The sequence below is a fragment of the Bos mutus genome, chromosome 2 (assembly GCF_027580195.1).
Source record: "Bos mutus isolate GX-2022 chromosome 2, NWIPB_WYAK_1.1, whole genome shotgun sequence".
In the NCBI taxonomy this organism is placed as follows: Eukaryota; Metazoa; Chordata; class Mammalia; order Artiodactyla; family Bovidae; genus Bos; species Bos mutus.
This window is the reverse complement of record NC_091618.1, coordinates 109196545-109224374: the sequence shown is the minus strand read 5'-3', so window position 1 is coordinate 109224374 and position 27830 is coordinate 109196545. Positions and strand designations below refer to the sequence as shown.

The 27830-nt window shown below is 37.0% G+C and overlaps 2 protein-coding genes and 1 long non-coding RNA gene across 4 annotated transcripts in view; 1 reads left to right on the top strand and 2 right to left on the bottom strand.

Moving 5' to 3' along the window:
• Nucleotides 1–306: 306 nt before the first annotated feature.
• Nucleotides 307–17452, bottom strand: KLHL41 (kelch like family member 41). Its single transcript, XM_005887596.3, has 6 exons — nt 16250–17452; nt 12654–12811; nt 12423–12530; nt 9370–9555; nt 6728–6874; nt 307–1489 (listed from the first exon to the last, which is right to left on the bottom strand). The coding sequence occupies exons 1-6, from the start codon at nt 17357–17359 to the stop codon at nt 1378–1380; spliced, it is 1821 nt and encodes a 606-aa protein (XP_005887658.1). The 5' UTR covers nt 17360–17452; the 3' UTR covers nt 307–1377.
• Nucleotides 17453–27830, top strand: part of LOC138984342 (uncharacterized) — a 13683-nt gene continuing 3305 nt past the window's right edge. The window contains exons 1-3 of the long non-coding RNA XR_011461583.1: nt 17453–17813; nt 19282–19419; nt 27662–27779. This is a non-coding gene — a long non-coding RNA (uncharacterized lncRNA). The remainder of the gene's footprint in view (nt 17814–19281; nt 19420–27661; nt 27780–27830) is intronic.
• Nucleotides 20012–27830, bottom strand: part of BBS5 (Bardet-Biedl syndrome 5) — a 21025-nt gene continuing 13206 nt past the window's right edge. For both annotated transcript variants that reach the window (XM_005887597.3, XM_070358026.1), the window contains exons 8-12: nt 27196–27258; nt 25665–25799; nt 21535–21618; nt 20578–20601; nt 20012–20428 (exon numbers count right to left, since the gene is read on the bottom strand). In XM_005887597.3, the coding sequence (XP_005887659.1) occupies nt 20327–20428; nt 20578–20601; nt 21535–21618; nt 25665–25799; nt 27196–27258 (408 nt within the window). In that variant the 3' untranslated portion in view covers nt 20012–20326. The remainder of the gene's footprint in view (nt 20429–20577; nt 20602–21534; nt 21619–25664; nt 25800–27195; nt 27259–27830) is intronic.

Here is a 27830-nt window from a genome sequence, read left to right as displayed (position 1 = left end):
AATCTTTAAAAACATTCTTTTTTTTGCATTTTAATTTTTTTGACCACACCATGTAGCATTCAGGAAGATCCTCAACCATGGATCAAACCCCAGACTCCTGCATTGGAAGTGCAGAGTCCTAACCACTGGACTGCCAGGGAAGTCCCTCCTACCCCTGCTTCTAAGTCTGTCTTAATCTATTAGCATCTCTCCTTCTTAACAATTTATCTGCTAAATAACCTGTAATTTCCCACCTTTGGGATTTGCTGATTGTATACTCAGGGTGCAGTTCAATATAGAAAAGTACTCAAGATTATACTTCAGAGATCCATAGTAAAACTGAATTTTATTGAATGTTCCCATATTTATGATGCAGAAAATAAAGCTATAGCTTTATTTTATGAATATGAACATTCATATTTTTATGCAGTTGCTTAACAAGTAATAATGGAATACTCCAAGTCAGTTCCAAGTCAGACCTCTCAGAAAATAACACATGTAAGGCTAGAAGTCAAACATGTCTGTGAAAGCACATGAGACCCATAAGCGATGATTAGTTCATGACTTGCAGACAGTAGAATGTAATGGTTTGGGACAGACTGAGATGTCATCTTACTGTGTATGCTAAGAACAAACAACTTGAATGTAGGGTTTTACATCCCAGAAAATAGAATAATAGTCATCCTTCTTTCTATCAGAAATTTGCAAATAGGTAGCTCTTTAAAGTATAGATAAAACTCAAAGCAATGAATACACACCTTTCTCCATATGACCCGCTGGCCCCAAATTCTGCCCCAGCAGTTAAGGAATCAATCCTTTTCCTGAGATTGCCTCCCAACCCTTCTACTACAGATACTGCAGTTAAGGACTTGAAGACTGTGATTTACTGGTTTTAAATTTAAAATTCAAATGAAATCCATTTATTCCATTTCCAAAGTTTTCTCACAGCATATAATCTTTAATATATTGCACAGGGTTCTTATTATATCTTGAAGCATGAAGAAAGGTTTTTGCTATTAAAAAAAATTTTTTTAATGTAAATGTACATATTTCATTCTCCAGTTTCATTTGTAATAGAAAAAGGAGTGTAAAGGCACTTTAACAATGCAAATGAAAGGATTAATAAACTCAAATTTAGGAAGCTCCTTTATAATTGATTGAGACAGATTAACAAGAGAAATAATCTGTTCAATTTAATATTTATTATTTTTTTAAGCTCTGATTGTTACATTGAAGATTCAATAACTTTGAGGTTTTGATGCCCACTGCTAATCTCTTGGACAATAACACAGTAATTTCTACATGGAATCTCTGTATAGGCTTTTTAAAAACAATAAATTAAGGCCCTATTATCTAAACAGACCACCTCCCTATCTATTATGTTTTTCACCTTCTTATTTATAGCTTAGACAGTTTGAAGAGATTTAACCGTGTTGCTAGGCAACTAGCTCCTGAAGCATAACGTATTTCCTTCAGCATCCCAGCCCATTCTTTTTTATCGTCTTCATACCTGATGGAGAAAAAGAACGTAATAAGTTGTTTTAAAGTAGACAGTTCTATAGATCTCCTGGTATTAAATATTTCTCTGAGAAAACCCTATCTGATCTTACCCAGAGGAGGATGCACCTGACTCACAGACTAACACTTGAATTCCTCCAAAAATGTGCACTCTCTGAGCATATACCCAGATTATTGCCATGGTATTTAATCTGGATGCTTAGGCAGTTAAACCTTCTCTGGGAATCAAAGACTGTCCAGTGATGATGAGTAAAAGCAATTAATCCTTCACCTTTGGACTGCTAAAGATGGCTGGTCCCCATGAATCAAGGTCAGCAAAGGGTAAGAACTGGGAAGAGCAGAAACAATTAAGTCACCTTGATTCTGATTTCAGCCGTACCCATACACCAGTGTGATGCGTGGCACTGGACACTAGGGGTCACTCTAAGAAACCATTGTTCTTCCCCTCTTCTGTCCTGTGTGAGTGCTGCTCTTAGACTTTCACTTGACCTTAGGTAAGAACTGGTCACCCTCTCTGAATATTCATGAAGACACAGACAGCTTGAGTCCCTTTGAGACCTGTGTGCTTTTCCTTTCCTGGTGCCTGAATTGCCATCTCTGCATGAGAAATTCCACAACACTGCCTTCTCTCTGAAGCCTTTCTCGCCTTCCTGAAGCAGAGTTTGGTTTGTCTTTCATTTCTCATGGTATTCTTCGTATGGTATCCATTGATGGTAACAATTATCATCCTATTTTAATGTTTTTATATTTATGTCCTCAACAAGCTCAAAGTTACATGTATTTTATTCACTTTAGTATCTTCCCTTCTCCAGAAGCTATCAATACTTGCTTGGCACATAGGAAATACCCCCAAATCATTCTATGATGAGTGAATGAGATTCAAAATAATTTAAAAATTAGCTGATGCCTATGTTAGAGTTGAGAATCACTGCCTATTCTTGTTTTCCAAGCAAGAATTATTATCCCTGTTTTTCAAAAACCCTAACCTTTCCAGCCTTCCATTATTTCATCACGATGGTGTGATCACTGACCTAGAGCCAGACATCCTGGAATGTGAAGTCAAGTGGGCCTTAGAAAGCATCACTACGAACAAAGCTAGTGGAGGTGATGGAATTCCAGTTGAGCTATTCCAAATCCTGAAAGATGATGCTGTGAAAGTGCTGCACTCAATATGCCAGCAAATTTGGAAAACTCAGCAGTGACCACAGGACTGGAAAATGTCAGTTTTCATTCCAATCCCAAAGAAAGGCAATGCCAAAGAATGCTCAAACTACCGCACAATTGCACTCATCTCACACGCTAGTAAAGTAATGCTCAAAATTCTCCAAGCCAGGCTTCAGCAATATGTGAACCATGAACTTCCTGATGTTCAAGCTGGTTTTAGAAAAGGCAGAGGAACCAGAGATCAAATTGCCAACATCCGCTGGATCATAGAAAAAGCAAGAGAGTTCCAGAAAAACATCTATTTCTGCTTCATTGACTACGCCAAAGCCTTTGACTGTGTGGATCACAATAAACTGGAAAATTCTGAAAGAGATGGGAATACCAGACCACCTGATCTGCCTCTTGAGAAATTTGTATGCAGGTCAGGAAGCAACAGTTAGAACTGGACATGGAACAACAGACTGGTTCCAAGTAGGAAAAGGAGTTTGTCAAGGCTGTATATTGTCACCCTGTTTATTTAACTTTTATGCAGAGTACATCATGAGAAACGCTGGACTGGAAGAAACACAAACTGGAATCAAGACTGCCGGGAGAAATACCAATAACCTCAGACATGCAGATGACACCACCCTTATGGCAGAAAGTGAAGAGGAACTCAAAGGCCTCTTGATGAAAGTGAAAGTGGAGAGTGAAAAAGTTGGCTTAAAGCTCAACATTCAGAAAACGAAGATCATGGCATCCGGTCCCACCACTTCATGGGAAATAGATGGGGAAAGAGTGGAAACAGTGTCAGACTTTATTTTTCTGGGCTCCAAAATCACTGCGGATGGTGACTGCAGCCATGAAATTAAAAGACGCTTACTCCTTGGAAGGAAAGTTATGACCAACCTAGAGAGCATATTCAAAAGCAGAGACATTACTTTGCCAACAAAGGTTCATCTAGTCAAGGCTATGGTTTTTCCTGTGATCATGTATGGATGTGAGAGTTGGACTGTGAAGAAGGCTGAGCGCCGAAGAATTGATGCTTTTGAAGTGTGGTGTTGGAGAAGACTCTTGAGAGTCCCTTGGACTGCAAGGAGATCCAACCAGTCCATTCTGAAGGAGATCAGCCCTGGGATTTCTTTGGAAGGAATGATGCTAAAGCTGAAACTCCAGTACTTTGGCCACCTCATGCGAAGAGGTGGCAATACTCTTTGGAAAAGACTCTGATGCTGGGAGGGATTGGGGGCAGGAGGAGAAGGGGACGACAGAGGATGAGATGGCTGGATGGCATCACTGACTCGATGGACGTGAGTTTGAGTGAACTCTGGGAGATGGTGCTGTACAGGGAGGCCTGGCGTGCTGTGATTCATGGGGTCGCAAAGAGTTGGACACAACTGAGCGACTGATCTGATCTGATTATTTCATCCTTTTTGCCTGCCGCTTCCAGTGTTTACCCATCTCACCCTTTTGCTGAGTCTTTCCTCCCTGGGGATCTCCAGTTTCTTTATCCTCTTCCCTCTTTTTTGAAGGGAAAGTGATAATAGTTAACTTCCTTTTATAGCCACTTTCTCTTGCCTTCTACACAGCTAGTTACTGTTACAATAACATAGGGAAATGATGTCTGATGTACAAAATAATTGTTTGGTTAAGCTGCCAGCCTTTGAGCCTTCCAGTTCACCAGCTGGGAATAAGGCATGTACTGGTTCAGGTATAGAACAAATATTATCCATTTTTCTCTCTTAGGCTCAGTGGTATGCCTCCGTTGATCACTCCTCCAAAGCTGTACTTATAAATTTAAATCTGCAAGCAAATCTAAAGCATAAATTTGGCAGTTTCTGGATGAGTATAGCCAAAGCTATGGTTTTCCCAGTAGTCATGTATGGACGTGAGAGTTGGGCCATAAAGAAGGCTCAGTGCCAAAAAATTGATGCTTTCGAACTGTGGTGTTGGAGAAGACTCTTGAGAGTCCCTTGGACTGCAAGGTGATCAAACCAGTCAACCCTAAAGGAAATCAACCCTGAATATTCTTTGGAAGGACTGATGCTGAAGCTGAAGCTCCAATACTTTGACCACCTGATGCGAAGAGATGATTCATTTGAAAAGACCCTGATGTTGGGAAACTGCCAGGAGCCGGCATATTGCATACTGAGTGCATATTGCATATTGAGTGCAGCACTTTCCACAGCATCATCTTTCAGGATCTGGAATAGCTCAACTGGAATTCTATCACTGCCGGGAGCCAGCGTGAGGAGCTCCACCCATGACAAAGGTCATGAGGAAGGAGGCTCGGCATATGCAAAGGCGGGATCGAGCCCCAGGAGTCCCCGTGGAAATTCTCAAGCATCTACCCCCAGAACCAGAGTCTGCCTACTTTCTGCTTTGTGCTTTCACCTACACCTCTGACTTTACAGGGGGCTGTCCCCCACTACCTCTCTCTGAAAAAAGAGTTAACTTACAGCTCCAGTTAATAATTCCTGGGTGTGACAGTGTTTCAACCTACAAACTCCTTTGGAAATCCTCTAGCCTGCCTGAATAGGTTTTTCCGGCCACATGTGATCGTTCAGAGCCTCCCAACTGTGAGAGGCGGGAGATGTTCTAAACTGTCTAAACACAGATTCCTTTGAGTAGTTAAAAGATTGATTAGAAATTGTATTGGTGAAGGGTTTTTCACTTATTGGGCCAATGTTTGCTGCTAAGTCTCCATACTCCTTACCTACTGTGTCCTTGGCAGTGTATTGGTTGATATAATGGGTGTATAGAAATGTAAGTAGTAACCTCAATGTTTGTAACCTTGGACCCTTGAGTTAATTCTTTTCTTGATTGAGCCCACCTCACTTTTGCCCTATAGGAATGCAGCTTTGTCCAATGCTTTTTGGAGGCTGGCGCCTGACTTTAGAATAATCACCTTTAGAGAAAAATAAGTTTCTTAAAATGTTAACAGGCCTCCTGGCCAGAAGATGATGTAAATCACCTGGACTTTTGCATATGATAAGTTTGAAAGCCTGGCTTCGATTAGGAAACGGGAGGAGGAGAAAAGGATGGCAGAGGATGAGATGGTTAGTTAGAATAACCAACTCAATGGACATGAATTTGAGCAAACTCTGGAAGATAGTGATGGACAGGGAAGCCTGGAGTGCTGCAGTCCATGGAGTCACAAAGAGTTGGATGCGACTTAGAGACTGAACAACCACAAAATATGTCATGAACTCATGCTCACCTCAGGCAACTGAGATCTACCTCCTATAAACTTAGATCAACAAGCATTATACCTAGGCTGAAGACCACACATGGCGGGGACCTGACAGTGACCAGACATCTACATACTGTATGCCCTGCCTCAACTGTGTTACCATGTGACTCTCTATTATGATACAAGTTACACTTCTGCTCCTAAGACCTCTGGATACACTAGTCTCTATATGCTATTCACTGCATTAGAAACTATGGTAAAATACACACACCCCTTCTTTATAAATACATTTATTTTAAGTTTAACTGTAAAATAGTTCAATTGGGTAACAACTGTAAGTGTCATACTTGGGAGACCTGCCCAGCACCTATCTTAGAGGTCAAGTGGATTGGTACTTTTCACTTCTCTTTTAAAAAGCTTTTATAACTGAACACTCTGAAAATTGGAAACATTTTAAAATTAGATTCAAAATAGAATTAATGAATCATGGAAAACTCAAGAGGTTAAATGTTTCTTCAGAGCCCTGTTCTCTTAGGAAATAAAGTACCCTGTGGGAGGAAGGTAAGTGGTTTGGAAGCCTTTACTCTACAGGATGCTTAGAGCATTCATTACACTTTTAAAACTGGAAGGGAGCGTAAATGATGAGTTGTTCAACTCTTAATTACTGATTAAGATATAGGCCCCAGTAAGTTCTTTCCCAAGCTCACAGCTAATTAGAAGCAGTACTTGATTAAGTAAGTGGCAATGTGAAAAAGTTCAATAGATTCAAAGAGTGTTTACCACCAAAAAGGTAGTGTATATTTTGGGAAAGTCTGGCTTCCTATGTACTTCAAAACTGTTTTGTCTTACTTGACTTAATATTTAGTTTGGAAAATTGGAGTGAAGAAAACTTACTTCCATATGTCATTGACTTCAGTGGGTGCAAATTCTTTAGATTCCAGCTGAATCATGGCAAAACCACCAATAGCATACAGGGATCCAGCCAAGCTGACCAAACTGATGGAACTTCTTTCTTGGGGAAATTCAGTCATTACTTCCCACCTGGGAATCATTGAAGATACAGTTAATGTAAAACTTAAAAAAATGCCAAATGTATTTACTGAATAACTATAAAAAATAATGAAAAATTTTGAGTAGCATAGGCACCCAAATTAGAAGATTAAATTTGCTACTGGAAAGTATCTAAATATCCCTTTATTTGAAAGATCAAACCAGATGAGATTTTAAGGCCGTCAATGTATCAATCCAAAAATACTTCACCTTCATCAGTTAGCACCTTTAGCAGTGGTTATCAAACTGTGTGCCATAAACAGTGGAGTAGTGGGGGGCAATTCTAGGGTTCCTTGGCCCTACTGTGTTGGGTTTCATTTGAATGCTAATACAAATTTTAAAAATCTTTGCGCTCTGTAGTGTCTCAAGAAATCTCCAGCCCTTTTTAATAAAGCATGTGAAAATGATAGTTTCGGGCTCCCCAAGTTACACTAGTGGTAAAGAATCCGCCTGCCAACGCAGGAGACACAAGAGACATAAGTTCTGTCCCTGGGTCAGGAAGAGTCCCTTGGAGGAGGAAATGGCAACCCGTTGCAGTATTCTTCCCTGGAAAATTCAATGGACAGAGGAGCATGGTGAGCTACAGTCCATGGGGTCACAAAGAGTTGGACACGACTGAGCACATATGAGGACAGTTAACAAACTAGGGTTGGAAATTTTCTTTTTAATAATTTATCCTTCATCCTTTTAAATAAAGGATATATGGGAACTTTTTAATGTTAATGGCTGTATGAAATAGGACCACTGAAGATAAAAATCAATCAAATTAGTTGGAAGTATCAAGAGTCTAGAATGAGTTAGTCATTTTGGTAGCTCTCTTCCAGTACTCTGGCATTACAAGTGGACCTCATAGTTTTTCTCTAAATATATCATCTGTTTAACTATAAAAAATAATATACGTACATTGTAGAAAATCTGGAGAAACAAGTTATAGAAGAAAACAACTATCACCCATAATCCTATCCTTCAAATATAATCATAAGCAAAACTTTGCTATATTTGTCATTTAAAAATGCAAATAAATTTAAAAATATCCATCTATACATATGTACTGGAGAAGACAATGGCACCCCACTCCAGTACTCTTGTCTGGAAAATCCCATGGACGGAGGAGCCTGGTAGTCTGCAGTCCTTGGGGTCACTAAGGGTTAGACACGACTGAGCGACTTCACTTTCACTTTCATGCATTGGAGAAGGAAATAGGAATCCACTCCAGTGTTCTTGCCTGAAGAATCCAGGGACAGAGGAGCCTGGTGGGCTGCCGTCTATGGGGTCACACAGAGTTGGACATGACTGAAGTGACTTAGCAGCAGCAGCATACATATGTACAAAACTAATAATATAGAGTATTTACAGTTTTGTGTGTTGCTGCATTAAAAACATGATTTTTAATGATCATAAAAATCCATTTCCATAAAACTTCCTTGTAATTTTCAGATTAACTAAAGTCTATTTTGAACTGTGGTGTAGGCAAAGACTCTTGAGAGTCCCTTGGACTGCAAGGAGATCCAACCAGTCCATCCTAAAGGAGATCAGTCCTGAGTATTCACTGGAAGGACTGATGATGACGCTGAAACTCCAATACTTTGGCCACCTGGTATGAAGAGCTGACTTTTGAAAAGACCCTGATGCTGGGAAAGATTGAAGGTGTGGGGAGAAGGGGACGACAGAGGATGAGATGGTTGGATGGCATCACCGACTCAATGGACATGAGGTTGAGTAGACTGGGAGTTGGTGATGGATGGGGAGGCCTGGCATGCTGCAGTCCATATTGTCACAAAGAGTCAGACATGACTGAGTGACTGAACTGAAATGAACTGAACTGAACTAAAAGTCTATTTTGTAATCAGGCATACTTGGTTCCTTAAAAAAGTAATAATAGTGTTCTAATTTTTTCTTTATTGCTAAACTAGGAACATAAAAACTATATACTCATCTAGATATATGAGCTCAAAAACTTGAAAAGGACTAATTCTATATAAAGAATATCTGTCCTATATCTTCACATTAACTTTAAGCCAATACAATCTTAAAAGTGAAAAAAAAAAAAAAGAGAAAATTATAAAGAACACAAAAGAATCAAACATCTGAAGCATTCATCCTTTACAAATATCACAAACTAAGTGGAGGTCTTTTAATATTTAAAGAAACTACACATTTCAAATCAAATAACCTTATAGAGAGATGTATATCCACTATTGTGTATATAATTATTCAGAAGTATTACCTTTGCAAGGCTAAATTCACAAAATTAACAAGTGAGGGCAAACTGATTACTCCAACATTAACTTGAGGGTCATGTATTCCAAATTACAGACACACATAATGCATTGAAATGGTGGGTGTTTCATACCTATAACACCGAAAGAAACAGACGAAGACACTTCCTCTTCAGTCCTTGCCTCCCTGCCCTCCTCTCCCCTTGTCCAAATTAGAAATTGAAGCATACAGTGATTCATATTCCATAGTAAGAGATAACAGCTTACTTATTGGTGTTGAGGTCAAAAGCTTCAACTGAAGCTGAAAGACCGTCTTCAGTGACACCTCCAGCAATCACAATTTTGCCTTTATGGACTGCCACTCCAAACATGGAACGAGGGATTTTCATTGGAGCCAGATCTTTCCAATCTCCTTTTTTGGGGTTGTAGATAAACACTCTGTTTGTACATTTTCTGTAAACAAAACACAACAAAATGGTCCTTTAAGAATTTTCCTTTTTTGAAAGAAACAACTTGACTAATCACTTAGCCACGGTTCTCATTTGAAATATGAGATATAATGAGGATCATAAAAATTCTTAATCTGAACGTATGTCACCGAGCAAAGGACAATAATAAATATGAGAACCAAAACTATTTTATAACAATTATACTACTGGAAGGTAGCATTCTTTACTTTTGGCAATTGTCTAGAGGCCCAGGAAGCAGATTTTAATCCTATCTGCTACTAAGTTAAATGGAAAACATGAATAGAGTTAACAAAATTCATAAATTCTTTATTGTGCCTCTGTTACAAAAATGTTTATTCATTTCGTTATCTGAATATCCTAAGAATGAATCAGTTAACTTAAAAAATATTTAGGTGTGAATGTACCTATTTTCAATGTAACTATAATTTGATGATTCATTACATTTTAGTCTATCACTAATATACCAATGCATTTTAAGAAATCTGGGACTAAAGATTAGACAACTAGTCATCTGAGCTGATGAGTAATGAGAACAATTTTACATGCTAAATGCTACCAGAAAAACCTGGACTCATCTGAATTATCTTTCTGAGATTCTTATGATTCCATAATTTACTGATGGGAGTTTGAATTTCAAATAACAATTAACTGGATATATCTGGCCAAGCCAAAAAGCAACAAAACAAAACCTCAACTTTTTTTTCACTAGTTTTATAAAAGATCAGATTTCTGGAGTAGAAACATTTCCTGTAATACATGACTATGAGTATTATCTTAAAACTCCATAAGAACATGATCCAAGATCATGTTCTTCAGTGGCAAAAACTAGTATAATTCAGTGCTTGCTTTTAGATAATGACTCATTTCAAAGTTCTTGACTCTGGCATTTGTCAAGCAATGTTGTCTTAGTTAATCATATTCTCAAGATGAATATATTCTTACTGACAAGACCATATGCTTCTTACTGACATATCAATTTCCTAGTTACTAATACTACTTGAAGGAAACAATTTAAATTATTTGGCAGGGTCACTATGTTTCCAAAGTCAAAACACTGCTCAACACAGATTTTCCATTCCATTTACTGAGGAAAAATGCCCCAAATAAGATTTAGCACTGAGTGTGTTTATAATATGGCCTTCCTTTAAATGTTTATTTAATGGGAATATCTGGCATTAAGGAGGATATCAAGATTTCAGAATACGTTATCATTGAATATAGATTATATAAAAGCTCACTGCTTTTTAAAATCACATATTCTATAATATATGTCATTTTAATTGAATAACCATTAATTTTTAACTCCAGAATATAGAGTTCTTTAATTCTAGCACATTTCCATATTTTACTCTCCTTTCCTGCTTTGTCCTTAAATTCTTTCTTTTTTGCCACTTTATTTATTTTTTAATTAAAGGATAACTGCTTTACTGAATTTTGTTGTTTTCTGTCAAATACCAACAAGAATCAGCCATAGGTACACCTATGTCCCCTTCCTCCTAGACCTCCTTCCCATCTCCCTCCCCATCCCACCCTTCTAGATTGTCACAGAACCCCTGTTTGAGTTCCCTGAGTCATACAGCAAATTCTTGTTGACTATCTATTTTACATATGGTAATGTAAGTTTCCATGTTACTCTCTCCATACATCTCATGCTCTTCCTCCTCCCCTCCGCCCAACCCCCCCCCACCCCCGCCGCCCTGCCCTGTGTCCACAGGTCTGTTCTTTATGTCTGTTTATCCATTGCTGCCCTGCAAAACCTAGAACCTATTATACAGAGTGAAGTAAGTCAGAAAGAGAAATATAAATATCATATTCTGATGCATATATATGGAATCTAGAAAGATGGTACTGATGAATTTATTTGCAGGGCAGCACAGGAAAAACAGACATAGAGAATAGTTCTTAAATTCTTTAATTCTGGCTTCCTTTCCAGGACTGGACAACTCTTAACCTAAGCAAGTGATACAAGCCAAATTAGGTGGCGTTTTCAGGGGCAGGAAATTTGTTATCATTATTGAAATCGAAAATCATCATTTTACCAAACAGGCTACTGGCTTAACAGACTTCTGGAACACTCTGAACTCACTTCTTCCATAAAATCTCTTTCCTAATTACCTATCCCTTGAGAAGTACCTAAAAATCAAGTTATATGAAGCTTCATCCTCTTTTTCTCCTAAAAGACTGGGTGCTACTGAGTATTCCAGGTATATTTCTTTTGTTTGATCAGTGTCTGTTTGTGACCAGTTGTTAAATATTTTGAATATCATCTGTCCAGGAATAAATATGTGAAACATTGCTGAGGAAAGAGCTGCCTGCTTTTCAGTCAAATGTTTTTCAGTTTCAAACTCAACTATCTAAATTCTCTCTTATGAATGTAAAGTACAAAATCCATGATTTTTTTATACACTATTGTTCTAGTAGCTATATTTTAAATGCTATATTAAAGATATATGCTTAATTTTTATCTATCAGTACTTACGGCTAAATCCATGAAAAGTCCACTGGTTTTAATGTAGTAAAATATAATTTTAAATTAGCCAAATAAAAGACTTGATTATGCTCCTAAACGCTGCTTTTCCATTGTAAGAATGCTTATGATGGAGCTATTATGCTCATTCCTAGCAATATATTGGGCATATACAAACTGACTTCAGCAGTTTAATAATTTTATACAGTTTTCCTTCATAAGTCATTATTAATATCCTCCAATAACATTTCAAAATTTATTTTTTCAATTTTATTTCAAAAATGTTATAGGGGAGAACCAAGTATCATTCCAGTATAAACAGAAAGGAACCCTTGTAATAAAAAATCACCTGGATATAAACCATAAGATTTTAGGATACTTACTTATCATCTGTCTTTCCTCCAAGACAATATATCATCCCCTTATGTGAAATCACACTATGGCCATAGACTTTGATAGGAAGCTTTTTAACTTCATTCCATTTGGCTGCCCTAAAATCAGAAGATGATAGGATTTATATGCTTTCAGTAAACTTCAGGTTCTAAAACTATGATTTTGTTATAGACACTCATATACCTGAATGCTTAGGAAATGAAAATATCATGCCAACTTACGCAGGATCATAGCATAATACTGTATCCAGAGAAGCCTCTGTTTGAAGGTCTTTGCCTGCAACTACGTAGATTTTGTCATCTATCTCTCCCAGACCGAAGAGACACCTAGCTGAAGGCAGAGGTGGGAGTCCAACCCACTCGGATGCTACATTATCAAGCTGAAAGAAAAAAATATAGGAGGAATTGTGAAGCTTGTTATAGGTGTACCAAAAAATATGCTATACTTTGTTGTTTAGAATTGATTGAGATAGTAGAAGATCTCATAAGTTTAAAACTATAACTCAGAAAGGATCATATTTTACCTTTGAATTACCAGGAAAAATGAGAAAATCCACACAGCCTACCAAAATAGCTAAAAATACTCAAACCTGGAGAACTTGGGAAAAGGAAAGCGAGAATAAAATAGTCGTCAGAGATTAGTTAGAACTGTGAGATTTCTTGTCAAACTTTCTTCCCACATTACCTTGTTCAGGTTTGAACAAGGAATCAATACTTCAAGGACATTGGGGAAATAGATTGCCGCTGTAGGGAGGGTCGTAGTGTTTGAGTGGCCCCCACAAGCTTATTTAACATGCCCCAAGCTGGCGCCCAGGACAGCTGGACCTGTCGCTCAGTTCAGACAACTGGGACATTAGATATTATCTTTTTTTCTTTCCTTAAACATTTTTAAGTTCTCCATGCTTCACTTTATTACTTTAGATACAGGCAGGTGTTACAGCCTATAACCTCCCAGGTTTTGGTGGGAGTCATTTAAAATATTCTTTTCCTTCCCTCGCACTCTTTCTCTCTTTCTGATTTAAATTAGAAAGGAATTCTGCTTGTTTTTGCTATTGCCAATTCTGGGAGCCTAAGACAGCCTCCAAGAGCCCACGCTCTGGGATATGTGATTGATTCTAATATGGCTGGCATCAGCTTTAGGACTAACTATTGGTAATTTTAAGATTTTCCACTTTGCATTTTAGGACACCAAGACATAAGAAAGCTCCTTTCTGAGGGAGTGCAGTCAGAGATTTGTTGTTCTCTCTAGTGCTATTTCTATGTAGCATAAGAAAAAAGGAAAAAAAAAAAAAAAACAACAGAATAACTGGTTACCAAGAACAGATGCAGATATTCAAGTCTGTGGTATATCCAGATGGTGATCACTAATGCATTCATTTTTTTTAAAAAGTCCTTTATCAAGAAACCAGTAGGTAGTATAGAAGCAAAAATAATGACAATTATCAACTTTTGGGGATTCCCTGGTGGCTCACTGGCAAAGAATCCATCTGCCAATGTAGGAGATGCGGGTTCAATTCCTGGTCAGGAAGATCCCTTGGAGAAGGAAATGGCAACCCACTCCAGTATTCTTGCCTGAGAAATCCCATGGACAGAGGAGCCTGGTGGGCTACAGTTCACGGGGCCACAAAGGAATCGGACATGACTGACTAAACAACAACAAAGGAACGCTTACTCTGTGACAGGCTTCATGCCAGGTGCTTTATACAGGTAATCTAATTTAGTCCTCTCGTTTGTTAGCTCTGATTTAGAGATGAGAAAACAGGCACAGAAAGGTTAAACAATTTGCTCAGGCTCACAGAGCTTTTAAGTGATACTTGATGCAAACTATATAAATTCATAGGTTTTCTTTTTTCTTTTTTTAAATGGGAGCAGCAGCCATCATAATCCCAAATCAGAGGGTTTACTGCCCACACTGCCCAGTGCCGTCTACCTTGCCATACTACCCCCGATAGGGCGCTTCCTACAGCAGACTGCCTGCCAGCTGTTTTTACAGATGAGCTGTCAAGCCATTTAACCTCTCTGGCTTCAGTTTTCTCATCCCTAAAATTAGAGTTTGAACTCAGAATACTTAAGATGTGGCGCTGTTCAAAGATTTGATGAAACTGTTAATTCTATGGGAAAAAACCCTCTCTTATCTAAGTAAAAAAAATTATCATAATCCAATTCTAGTATACAATCAAAGGTCATATGAATCCTGACTTAATACATTTTAAACAGAGGTGACAACGCAGAAAATACAAAACCTGAAATTCTCACACACTTTCTTATGAGTCATAATCCTCTTTCACAGGTGTTTTTATCCTGGCTCACTATTTTATCCTTGTCTCACTATTTGTGCCTTTTGAAGGAGCAAGGCATAGGAAATGATAGGGAGTTGACCTTTTCAACTTTGAGTAACTGTTTTTGTAGCTATAAGGAAAATCAAGCATGCTTCCAGAACCAGAAATGTGAGGTGATGTCAATAAAAGCAAGGGTAGCGATAGGATAGAAGGGACTAAAGATAAGGCTAGAAGTATTCTTTGGATCTGATTTCCAGGTTACTTGTATTTTGATGTCATTTTTACTTCCTAAATATATTATTGTCTTTTCAATTGAATTTACCCTTTCTGAAATTTATCTGAATTTAAAACTAGCCTTTAGGAAGTTTTCTGGCCCACATTCAAATACTTATTACAGCTTCTACTGTTATTTTTATATTTCATAGTTAACATCCTTTAATAGAATTTGGAAAATTAAGAAGCATGATTGACATGTATTATTACATTTTTTTGAGATTAGTAGAAGCTGGTTAAAGAGTGTGTTTTATAAATGCGCAGTATGTCACACAATTTGAAATCACTCAGTGACTGTGGTGTGACATTCTATACTTACTTATCTTTGCCCTTTCGAATTCAAGGCCCATAAACTACAGGCCATGAGTAGCCATGACCTAAACAAACCCTTTTGAACTATCTGTAAGCTACAAAGTACTGGTATTGGTATTAAAGATAAAGTCACTGATTCCTTCATAAACTGGTAAAGTATAATGTGTTGGTAACATGAAACTAAGTCCTTTCAAACTACAGAGAGTTTGTTTAGGAGGATCTCTCTTCTTGGAAACTTCTATGGTTTCATAAAAGATTAAGTTGCAATAATGTCTAAGTACAACTCTGATCCAAAGAAATTTGATCACTTACCACAAATAAAAATTTCTAAATACAATTAATCGATTCAAACTAGTGACGTTTGTATAGATAGTATTTCCTCAAAGGCAATCCAAAGCATGTAAAATACTTATACAAGTTCTTTCACTTTCAATAAAATTGTATTTTAGGCAGTAAACCATAAATAAGAGATGAAATGCTACCTCTGAGAATTTCAAATCAAGCAAACTTGGAAAAAGGTAGAAAATCTGATCAATTAGAACTTTTTGTAAAGTGTAGAGTACTTTGATTTTTGGAAAAAACCTATTTTTCAGAAAGAGGATACAAGATTAAATTTTGTTTTTACTAAAATACCGGACTTTAAAGGATTACAGTCACAACTATCAACTATGAACATGACATTTTAGGTAAAAGAGCATAAAGAAAATCATGAGCCATCACTTGTACATGAATTAGAACCTCATTCTTCATGAAAATGTTTATTAAATATTAACAAGCAGTTAACTGATCTAGATATTTGTCAGTACTCTAATGAAAATGCAAGGGACTGGCATAGGACGTCAAGTATTGATGAATACAGTACAAGCAGCCTAAGTAGTTCACAATCAGCTAACTAGATGGTGACTAACATCCTTTCCTCTATGTCTCTGCATATGTGAGGACAGTCTTTCTTACCTGGAAGAAGTAGGACTGTAGGGGCTGATCTTTATTTTCTTCATCCACATACAGCCCTCCTACCACATACACCTGATTTTGTTGGGTAACGATGCTGGAATGATTTCTGGGGATCTGCTCAGCCAGCGCAGTAAGGTAGCATTCATTTTCCGTGGGATCGTAAGCCACAGCAGCTGTGTCATTAACCAAGAGGATGAGGTCCTTGACAAACATTCCATGCCTGGGAATATCATTCAGGTAACCAGGAAGCAAATCTTCATCACCAACATCACCGTTCACCTCACCAGCCCCAGCCTTCTCTGTGTTTTTGCTAGGTTCTGGGAGTTTGCCTGCAAAGGCATCTTTGAGAACTTTGATTTTTTTCTGGAGTTCTGGGTTGCTTTTAATTATATCATCTTTTTCAACATGATCTTTAAAATATTTTTCTGTCATAAGGCGAAAACGAATACAATCAAACACTTCGCTAAGGTTTTTAACCCTATTTTCTTTGTCTGTTCGCACCCATTTCATCACTGCCTCAAATACTGCTTCTTCCTTTTCTACATTTAGGCTGTCATTGGAAATGACTGAGATCAGCTCCTGCGGAGACAGTTGCATGAAGTCCTCTTCCTTACAAATCTGTACAAAGCGATCAGACACAAATTCACGGGCAGAGATGGCAAGTCTCGGGCAGTCAAGAAGAAGTCCTAATCTTAGAATAGCTAGACAGTTACCAGGAGCAAGTCTTTTCTGAAGATAAGAAACGCAGACAGTGAACACGGAGGGGATCTGAAAGCGGCTGGCCAATGCAAAAATATCTTGCACGTTTCCATCGTTGAGATCAATACTGGCAGAGTATAGGTACTTAATGATTAAATCCAGTACAGCAGGATCCACATTATCTAGTACTACCTCCTTTTTTTTCGCCTCATCAATTTCAGATAAAAAATACTCACGGAAGTAAGGACTACAAGCTGACAAAATCAATCTGTGGCAAGGAAGACTTTTGTCACCTGCTTTTAGGGTGCAATCGATGAATTTTTTCTCATCCAGGAGATCTTTTAGACCATCCTGAAGAAGGGTGGATTGGTAAAGCCGCAGTTCCTCTGCGAGTTCCCGCTGGGAATCCATTTTGTGAGCAACCTGGGTAAGGAAGGGGACACTAAGGCCTTAGCTCCTCACAGCACACAGGTCTAGCAGTAAAAAGGCAGATCAGTGTGCTCTGCCCAGCTCGAAGCCTTTGCAATTTAATCCCACCAGCTAAATATAGACACCAATGCTAACAACGGGAATGCAGGAGAGCTAGTTTGGAAGAAGAGTGGCTCTTGCAGCTGTCAGAGATTGAAAGGAACAACTGGAACTTTTAATCACTAAGGAAACAGCTAAGAAATGAGAGATTTAAATGAAGTGGAAAGCTTTAAAATACATAAAGCATTAGAAGATAGGCTAATAAAGGATACCACAAGAAAATGTTCATTGAACTAACAGAAAACTGAATCATAAAAATGAGTCAGTCTGCTAAAACTGGTCTAGTGGCAAGCTACTTGGCTATCTGAACTAATGATGCAAAGGTCAAGAATATGAGGTGAGTTCATTTGAATACTCATAAGCAAGATCCTCTTTCCAGTAACTGTTATAAATGTTTATTTTCTACTTAAAACAGCAGGATATATAATATTCTTTGAGAAGTAGGAAACTTAAAGACTGCTACTTAGGTAGATTATTTTTTTGGAAAAAACCTTTAAAATAATAATACCCCCCCCCCCAACATCATGACTAAATTAAATGGAAAGAAACTGCTAACTTATAAGACATCCTAAGTTATCATTATTTTTAAGTGGAAAAACTACAATCAGTATTGAATTAAATTATATTATTACTCGTTCACACTTTGCCTTGCTCTGCAAAGGATTTGATGTGGCAAACAACAATAACAAAACCAGGAAAAAAAGTTAAAAGTTGACACTAGGGAGAGAAAAATCCCACAACATATACAGTATGATTAATAAAGATATTCTGTAGTTTTAAGTGTTGATCTTTCATTAAATAAAAATTTTAAAAATGGAACAGATGTAACCCTATCCGAACAATGTAATCAACAGAACTCAGCAAAATCAGGACGAAGGGCTACATCCCTGGTATTATTTGAAAAACAGGCTTTATACATGGAAAAAAAAAAAAAAAAGAATATACAACTAGAATATAATTTAAGTTGTTGACTATAATAGAACACACCATATTAAGTATTGGAGGCAGAAGGCATGACTTGAAAAAAACTGATCCTTTGTTTATATACAAATAGCATCATATACTTCTTCATGAAATATTTTATTATAAAGTTATGTTATCACATTATAAAAAACTCAGTCGGGCTTTAAATATACTGTACTTTCAAAGATTGGTATTCTTAAACATGCTCCAAAGAACATAAGCCTCCATAAACACAGGGATTTAGGGAGGTTTGTTTTGTTCAATGCTATAGCCACACGACCTCATGAGTGCTCCATAAACATTTGTTGAAGGAATGAATGAATGTCCTTAGATCAGGGAAATATGTATTTTTAAATTTCAAGGTCTCCATCCATGAGTAACAGTTTTTTCCTCTTATTTTACATCACGGTGAAGTCAATGGTACTGTCAGCTGCTAAAACAACAGCTGAGAGAAGAGTTCGTTGACTCTTTTTCCATTTATAGATGCCACTAAAGGTTTTAACACGTGAGAAAAAACTAACAGCTGCTCTCTTGTTTAAACAATAAATGACTCATTTCTCTCTACATGTAACACCTAATATTTGAAAAGATTAATGAGTCAGATGCAAGCACCATGATATGACATTTGAGATTATTACTTACTAATCAGCAACTTTATAGTCTGTTTTGCTTGAAAAACTATTGAAATAATATTCCGAACTGCATTTTGTGATCTGTATACATTTTTCAAGCACACTTTCCCCCTAATATAGGTTATTATATCTCCATCCCTTAAAAATCCCTTCCTATTTAAATATAGAACCAATTAATAGCTTTTGTTTATTGATTTTTGTTAAACTCAGGCTGTGTATGTGTGTTGCTCAGTCGTGTCCGACTCTTTGCGACCCCACGAACCGTAACCTGCCGGGCTTCTTTGTCATGGAATTCTCTAGGCAAGAATACTGGAGTGGATTGCCATTCCCTTCTCCAGAGACACTCAGGTTAGCACTTGATTATTATGTGTCTATGGTTGTGCATACAGTTGCATTATCTTAAATGATTTTACACACTCAGAGAAACAGGACTCCTTTGTTTAATTTTAATGTTTTGACAAAAGTTCCTTACAACGTTTCTTTATACTGAAGCAATAGCAAAAAAAAAAAAAAGTGATGCCAGAGAAGTCACCAAATCTTACCTGACCAAGAAATCAGAAAATACTGAATTTTTGAACACTTCAAAGAAGTTTCAATGAATACAAAGAGAAAGTCAATAAATGAACTATTTATTTACAAACTATTTAAAGTTGTTTCCTTATAAATGTATTCTTGCCAAAATGATATTGAAATTATTTACAAAACAGTGCCCAAAACTTTACATAGGGAATTGATATCCTCCAAAGTTAGCTATAATTTTTGGTTTCTACATAAATGATTACCTAAAAAATGGTAAGCTTAAGGTTTGTAATTTATATTAGAGTTGGCTTACATTTAGAACTATGTGATAAATATATTTAAACCAGAATTTTATAATTAAGAAAGCAGTATTTGATTACTCCATAAGAGTCTTATACTTTAAAATAATATTTTCAGAACATTTAATGGTGCTACATAAACTCTTTATTAAGCTCAATATAATACAGTCTTTTAATATCCACAGAATAATAATTTATAAGTACTAGGTACAAAATAAACATATTTACAACAAACCAGGAAGATTTCGATTACAATTTCAAATATAATTTTTTTAGAAGACTGGCAGTAAAATCTTAAAGGAGCTTTTCCTTAATCATTAGAAAACTCTCTTAAAAACTTTTTCTGTAAATGTAAAAACTATTCCATGCCTTATAGTAGGCGACTAGTATCTTTAATCTTGAGATATCTGTAAATAGAAATTCAGCTCAACTCAAGATCAATTCATTACTTCCCAAAGTCCCTGTAGGGTGAATCCATCCTTCAATTTCTCTATTGCAAGCCCCAGTTCTTCTGAAAACACAGGTTCACGATCTTGTTGCTTTTGGGGAGATAAGAGGATGAGATGGGAATAGAGAAGGTGAGCAAGGAAGAGGAAAAAAACAAAAAATAGGTTTCACATAAATGTGTGAATACTGAACACTGGAATATAGAAAGTTTCTTCATACATTATAGGTAAAATATCCTTACCTTGTTGCCATCAGCAAAATAAGCCTATAAGACGAAGAAAATTATATTTCACATACTTGACACAATAGGTTAAGAGGTTAAGGAACAGGTAATTAACTTACAGAAAAATTCTGAAACTAACTGTATTTTATATTCTGTTACTGTGTTTCTAATGGTTTTCTCACCTATCTTTACAAAGCTGGTAGCAGAATTCACTTTTGTCAATATTAATGTCTTCAAGAGTTATGCTAAACTTAAGTGCTAAAACTGTGCTTTGTAATTGGTGAATAGCATTGTTAACTTGAAAGTGGATAAGAGAATGATTTAGCAGATATAAAATTTTACCCCTACTTTTGGTTTAAAAGAAGATGCTGGCAAAACAAAACAAAGCAATAAGGGCTTCAATGTGTCAGCAAATGCACACACACTGAGGTTGTAGTAGTTTATAATCAACTATCTTATACTTAGCTTAAAAATTTTCATTCCCAGAGCAGTATTCTAGTCAGATTCATAGACCACAGTACATAGAAAGCATTATTATTATTTTGGCTATTAATTAAATAATACAGATTTGCAAACAAGAAATTTTACTGTTCAAATAGAAATCCATTTTAAAATATTACACCTATAAAATTAAAAGGAGGGAGGTCTTTCTCATAAAGATTACTTACGGCAAGTGTAGATTTTAAATTAATTAACTATATTTAGCATATTCCATTATCTTAAAGTATGGAAAAAACTTTTCACATATCTGAAATCCTCCAAATAAGTTATGGTCTCAAATTATTTCCCAGTTTGGTAATTTAAAAGTATTTTCTCACACAAAAAATTCCCTACCTTGGAAAAAAAAATTCTCCAACTCATGTTTAAAACACTCTAGCTTTATGATATTTTATACACTTAGACCATTATTTAATTGAACGTGACTCAGATTAAAAAAAAAAAAAATTTAGTGATGCTCCTGTTCATAATGCTCACCACAAAAGCATCCGTGTGATCATCAGAGTCGATCTCTACATCGTCTTGAATTTGTTTTACGGTCAGAGCTTCAAGGGGCTGGGGCTGAAAATCAGTAGATGTTAAAAAGAATCAGTAGATGTTAAACTGCATCAATAAGACCATATTAAACAAATAAATAATTTTAGTAGAATGTGCTATAAGAATTGTAAATACCTGTAAAAGGATATCACAATTACCAACTACTCAAGTCTTACAAAAATCACTGCATAATTTATATTCTATTAAAACTTATATGAATAATAAAATGAGTCAGTTAAATCTAAGCTTTTAAATCTGAAGTTAGTATCATCAAAAGAGTTAAAATGAAAAAGGTACACAAACTTGATATGATACTTAGAAATATTCATAAAGAAAAAAAAAAACTCTCATTGAGCTTTATCTGATTTTCTGATAGTTAAAATCTCTCTGGTAGTTTAAAAACCTAACTTGTATAATAGCATATTTTAAAATTTCCTCGAAGTAGTCATTGAATAGAATTTGTGAAAAAAGAAATTCGTGAAAAAAAAGAACTAAGATTTGTATGGAATATTCTAAAAGTAAAGCAAAATACATATAGTACTGATATCTATTAATTCATTTTTCAAATATTTGAATATCTTTAGTGTATGAGGTACTATGCTGGCTACCTCCTCTGTCCATGAGACTCTCCACGAAAGAATATTGGAGTGGGTTGCCATGCCCTCCTCCAGGGGATCTTCCCGACCCAAGGACTGAACCCACATCTTTTACATCTCCTGCATTGGCAGGCGGATTCTTTACCACTAGCACCACCTGGGAACCCCCACGCTGGTACTACCAAAAGCATAAAGTTTTCACCCTTACCACAGAAGGTGTGTAATATAGTTGGAGTGGAGTGAAGGATAAAATACAATTATAAAAAACTAAATATCAGGTTGAACTATAAGAAATTGCCACTTTAATTTAAAAAATGGTCAAATATTAATAATATCATATGGCAACCTACAGAAAATAGCTGTAACAAATGCAGTATCTATCGTAACAGGAGAGTTTGGCGACAGTACAACTTCTGGCTTGTGCATACCAGAAACTTTCATGAAGAAAAGGTTGGCATGTGACTGAGGGCTTTTAGGACAAGGATGATTTTCACAGATAGGATTAGGGGAAAGGGTATTCCTGGCAGAGGGGATCAGCATCAGCAAAGGTGAGAAACCACAGGATCGGGCTGAAGAGGAATAATACAATATGGTCAGAACATGAGAGTCCCACAAGGCAGAGGAGCTAAGCAGGGATATTGTACTGAACAATGCCGAGGAGTATCACTCACACCGTGGTTGTGCAGATAAGGTGGGGAAGGTAGCCTGGAGTCTACTGAAATTTTTAAATACCAGCTCAGACAATGTGGACTATTTATGGGTAATTTGTGGGGGAGAGTTGATGTAGGAGTGTACTGCTGACAAGAGATTGACCAGATTCCCTAGTCCAAGAACAGCTGGTATTTCAACCATGTTTAGAACTGTGTGACTGTGTATAAGTGAATTAACCTATCTAAGCCTCGGTCTCCTTAACTGTGAGATAGAGATTATAATAATGATGATGATACAGTTCATAGTGTTTTTGGCAGGATTAAATGAGATGAGGCATATAAAATTCTTAGATCAGTGAACAACAAAGAGTAGGCACTCAACACAGTCATTCAATCATGACTATTCATTAAGAGTCTATTATGTGCTACTTTTGATTGCTGGAGACAGAGTGGTTAAAGAAAATAGACAGAAATCCCTGACTTCATGAACATTATTTATAATGGAGGAGACTGATTAGTGTTACCAAAAATAAAACAAGCAAGCGAGAGAGCAAATAAACAAGCAAAATAAGGGATAAAAAAGTGACAGGGGTTGTTGTTGTAGATAGATAGTCAGGGAAGACCTCCCTCAACAGGTGTCTTTGGAGAAAGGACTTACATGTAGCGACAAAGCGAGTTACTATGGCTAACTGTTATTACACACTGAGGGCCAAAGAAGGGGAAAAAAGGAGAAATGAAAGGTAGCAAGAGAATGGGCAGCAGTGTCTCCCAGGTGCTGGCCACTTTATGGACACAATCAATAACTTTGTGAAAGAGATTATTTTATAATGTGAAAACTGAGGTCAAATCTGCCTAGAATCACAAATAAATGGTGAAATTAGGATCAAAGTCGGAATTGTCAGGTTCCAAGGACCATGCTTGTTCTACAGCATTATTCTACAAGCAAAAGTAGCAAAGGAAACTGCAGTTTGAATGGAAAGAAAGGGATAGGAACAGGGGAAAGGATGGTATAATTGGCTGAATGTTTAAATTGAGATAATGGGAAAAATAAAAAACAGTAAATCCCAGGGTTTTGAGCACATCTGACTTTGACAATAAGGTAGTAAATAACTAGATAAATTGGTAGGATTTTGATTTTGAGAAAAAATGACAAGATTTTAGGTATGCCAGGTTTGAGATACTCAACCATGTCCTACTGTACCTTACTGATTTGGAAAGTTATTGATTAAATCACTAAGATAAAATTGTAAAGGAGAAATTCAATTCATTTTATTTGGAATGCTCATCTATGTGAAAATATTCAATAATACTTGGAACCATGATAGGCTGAGAGAGTATGCCAAGGTCAGAAAGATCTGGGAGTCATCTACATAAGTACCAGCTGAAGAAACTGGAGGAGCAAGTGACATTGCTGAGGAATATACAGGGGAGGCAGAGCGAGAGGGAGAATGCTAAAAGCTGTGCAGGTTGGGAAGAAAGCAGAAAGGATGGTTAAGGAGATAAAATACCGAAGAGTGTATAATATTGTGTCAACAACCCAAAGGCAAACTTCAGTTGGAAGGGAAGGGGATATATATGGAATTTGACAGGGAGAGAAAAAAGCAGCACAATGAAGTTGAAGTCAGAGGGTACGAGTTAGTACTTAGCTGTCCAATCCAACTTTTTGATCTTCCCTGGCCACCTGCTGTAGTAGTCCAAGAGCAGGAGAAGAGACAGATAATATATGTGATATATGATATAGCTCGACATGCATAGTACTGTTTGGGACACTGATGAAAGAGTGGGTGGACACCAGCAATAGACCAGACAGTGAGGGCTTTAACAAAAGAACAGACAGCAAGGGAGCCTGTGACAGAGCATCCCTGGCAAGGCTACTTGCTGTCAGAGCCGATGGTGAGGAGTCTCTAATGGAGTGGCTGGGAGGACACCAGCGAACCACCAGATGATGAGGGGCCCATGTGCAGAGACTGAAGAGTAAAGCCAAAAGACAGCTGATGGACCTGGAGAGCAGTGACTGGGGCAGAAACTAGAAGTCATGAAGAAGACAAAGAGCAGACAGGCAAGCATGATATTCAAAGTATTTCATAACTGACTTGGAAGAGGCTCTGATAAATATGAACTGACACAGGCCATATTGATGGAGCAGTCTCCGGCAGTTGGTATATTGTGGGTCACTAGAGGAAGAAAATGGAGAAGGCAATGGCACCCCAATCCAGTACTCTTGCCTGGAAAATCCCATGGACAGAGGAGCCTGGTAGGCTGCAGACCATGGGGTCGTGAAGAGTCGGACACGACTGAGCGACTTCACTTTCACTTTTCCCTTTCATGCATTGGAGAAGGAAATGGCAACCCACTCCAGTGTTCTTGCCTGGAGAATCCCAGGGATGGGGGAGCCTGGTGGGCCGCCGTCTATGGGGTCGCACAGAGTCGGACACGACTGAAGCGACTTAGCAGCAGCAGAGAAAGAAAATAGTGTTTGTGAGGCCTGTAAGGTTTGACCAAATGTTAATGGGTGGCTGAAGTAGAATAAAAATAAAGTTGTCAGAGCGAGAGATTTAAGTCTCTCTACATCAGAAGAGCCTTGCATATGGGGACATCTTTGGATAGACTGCTACATAGATGGGCAGGAATGAATGGTGAAGCAGCCAGGGAGAAGACAGGTGGTAGGCACAAATAAGAGTCAGCCATACTGACTAAGCAGAGTCTGTCTATTCATCATTTTAAACATGGTTTAAAATTAAATTGTGCATAAAGCTAACTGAGGTTTATAGATTACATAAAGACAATTCAGCAAATTCTATACATCACACACTGAACAAAATACCTTTTCTTCCATCTCATAATCCACTCCAAATATAGGATTGGCAGAATAGACTTTGTGAAGTGAGTTGATCTCCTTAACTGATTCTTGTAGTTTTTCCACAGGATCTATTTTAAAGCCAAGAACATATCCTCCACTCTACAGGAAGAAATAATGAAAAAACAGAAAACAAGCCTGAGGAATCATATTTACAACATATGATAAATTATAGTTCTAACTGTTCTTATTTCAGAACACAATATGTAAGCTGATTTTTTTAATTAAATTTTTTATTATAAAAACTTCCAGCATACACAAAAACAGAAGAGTACAATAACTGTCCATGTAGCTATCATCCAGCTTCAAAAAGTAACAACATATGGCCAACTCTGTTCCATCTTTAACCTTCCCATCCCCCAAATCTCCTCCCCTTACCCACTCAGAATTATTTTGAAGTATCCAGATATCACATAAATTCATCTGTAAATATAAAAGGTAATATTTCAAGATTAAAAAAATACACTACTGTAGATTATGAAGGTCAAGGGAATTAAGTTTTTCCTGAGCTTGACCTTGAAAATGAATAGACTATATATTAAAAGACAAAAGGGAATGGCATACCTGTTGTTGGAGAAAAAGTGTTAAAAAAATTAAGTACCCATATGGTGATGGTTGAGAGCAATTTGCTCTGGGGTGAGAGTATATGTTTTGGAGCTCAAATCCTGGTTTTACAACAAACTTACTAGCTGTGTGATGTTGGGAGATTCTAAGCTGTTTTTTTGTGTGTTTTTTTGGCTGTGCCACGAGGCTTGCAGGCTCTTAGTTCCCTGACCAGAGACTGAACCCAGGTCATGGCAGTATAAGAGTGCTGACTCTTAACCACCGAACTGCCAGGGAATTCTCATTTAAGCTTTAATTTTCTAACCATAAAATGGTTATCATGTTGTTGTGAACATAGTAAACACTCAGTAAATGGCAGCTACCAATCTATAGGCCAGGGGGAAAGGAGTAGACATTCCTGTTTAAATTTAGAATTCAGAAGAGAAACACCTCTTTCAAAAAATTTATAAGAATAAATTACGCCTGGCATAATGGGGCAGAGCAGTTTCTAACTAGATACAGTATAACCTGTGTTTGGTAGTATAAAATCTCAAATAGGGTGTGTGTATGTGTATACCTGTGCTGCTCAGTCTTGTGAATCAGTCAGACCTAGAAGCAAAAGCTAGCTCTACCACTTATTACTTATGAGACCACGGTCAAGGCTCCTAACTTCTCCGAGCCTCAGTCTCCTCGACTGTAAAATGGGGAAAAATAGTAACTGTATCATAGGGTTATATAAAGACTGAGATAATGTCATGACCATAGTAATAATTAATATGTCTGCCCAATAGAGAAACATAAGCAGGATTCTTTACATGGGAACAATTAACCTCATGTTACAGCTAATATTCTTCTTGGATATAAACTGGTTACTATATAAATAAAACTAAAAATATAGACTGTCATACAGTTTTAAAAATCTATTAAAGATTAATAAAAATATAAAACATCTTACCTGCTGAGAGCTTTCTATGACAAGAGCTAAACCAAATTTTGAATCTCTAATCTTTATTGACCGCTAGATGTAAAATGAAAAAGAAAAAAAAGTTTGTTTTTATCTGACAGTAGTGACATTTTAACAGTAGTTTTCCAAATTTTACATAGTAACTACTTTTCATAGTCTGAAAAACAGAATTCTTCCTTTTACTTTATCCTCACACTCCCATGGAGATCAAGTAAATAAAAATTCTCATACTGGAAATAGGTAACAAATTTGTAAGGTAATACAAAGACAATGCCTCTGAAATATGCACAAAATTCTGACTTAAATGTTCCCTGCTTCAAGGAGTCCAAAACTTCTCTGAATATTTTAAACCAAAGACCAACAATCTTTTAGTTATGGAGAGCCAGTGTCTTTGGTGGTTCCTAAGGCTAGGTTAGTTTTTAAAAGTCACATGTGCCTTCTGTTTCTTACATCATAGATGGCTAAATTCTGAAAGAACCCCCATGCCATTTACTGAAGAAAAAAAAGAAAATATGGGTATTCATCACTGGGCATCAAGGAAGCCTGGGATAGGTCAAATGGAATTAACTCAACTGGTAAGTGTGACATGAGGATGAATGTTGGCTAGCAGATGAGCAGTGACACCA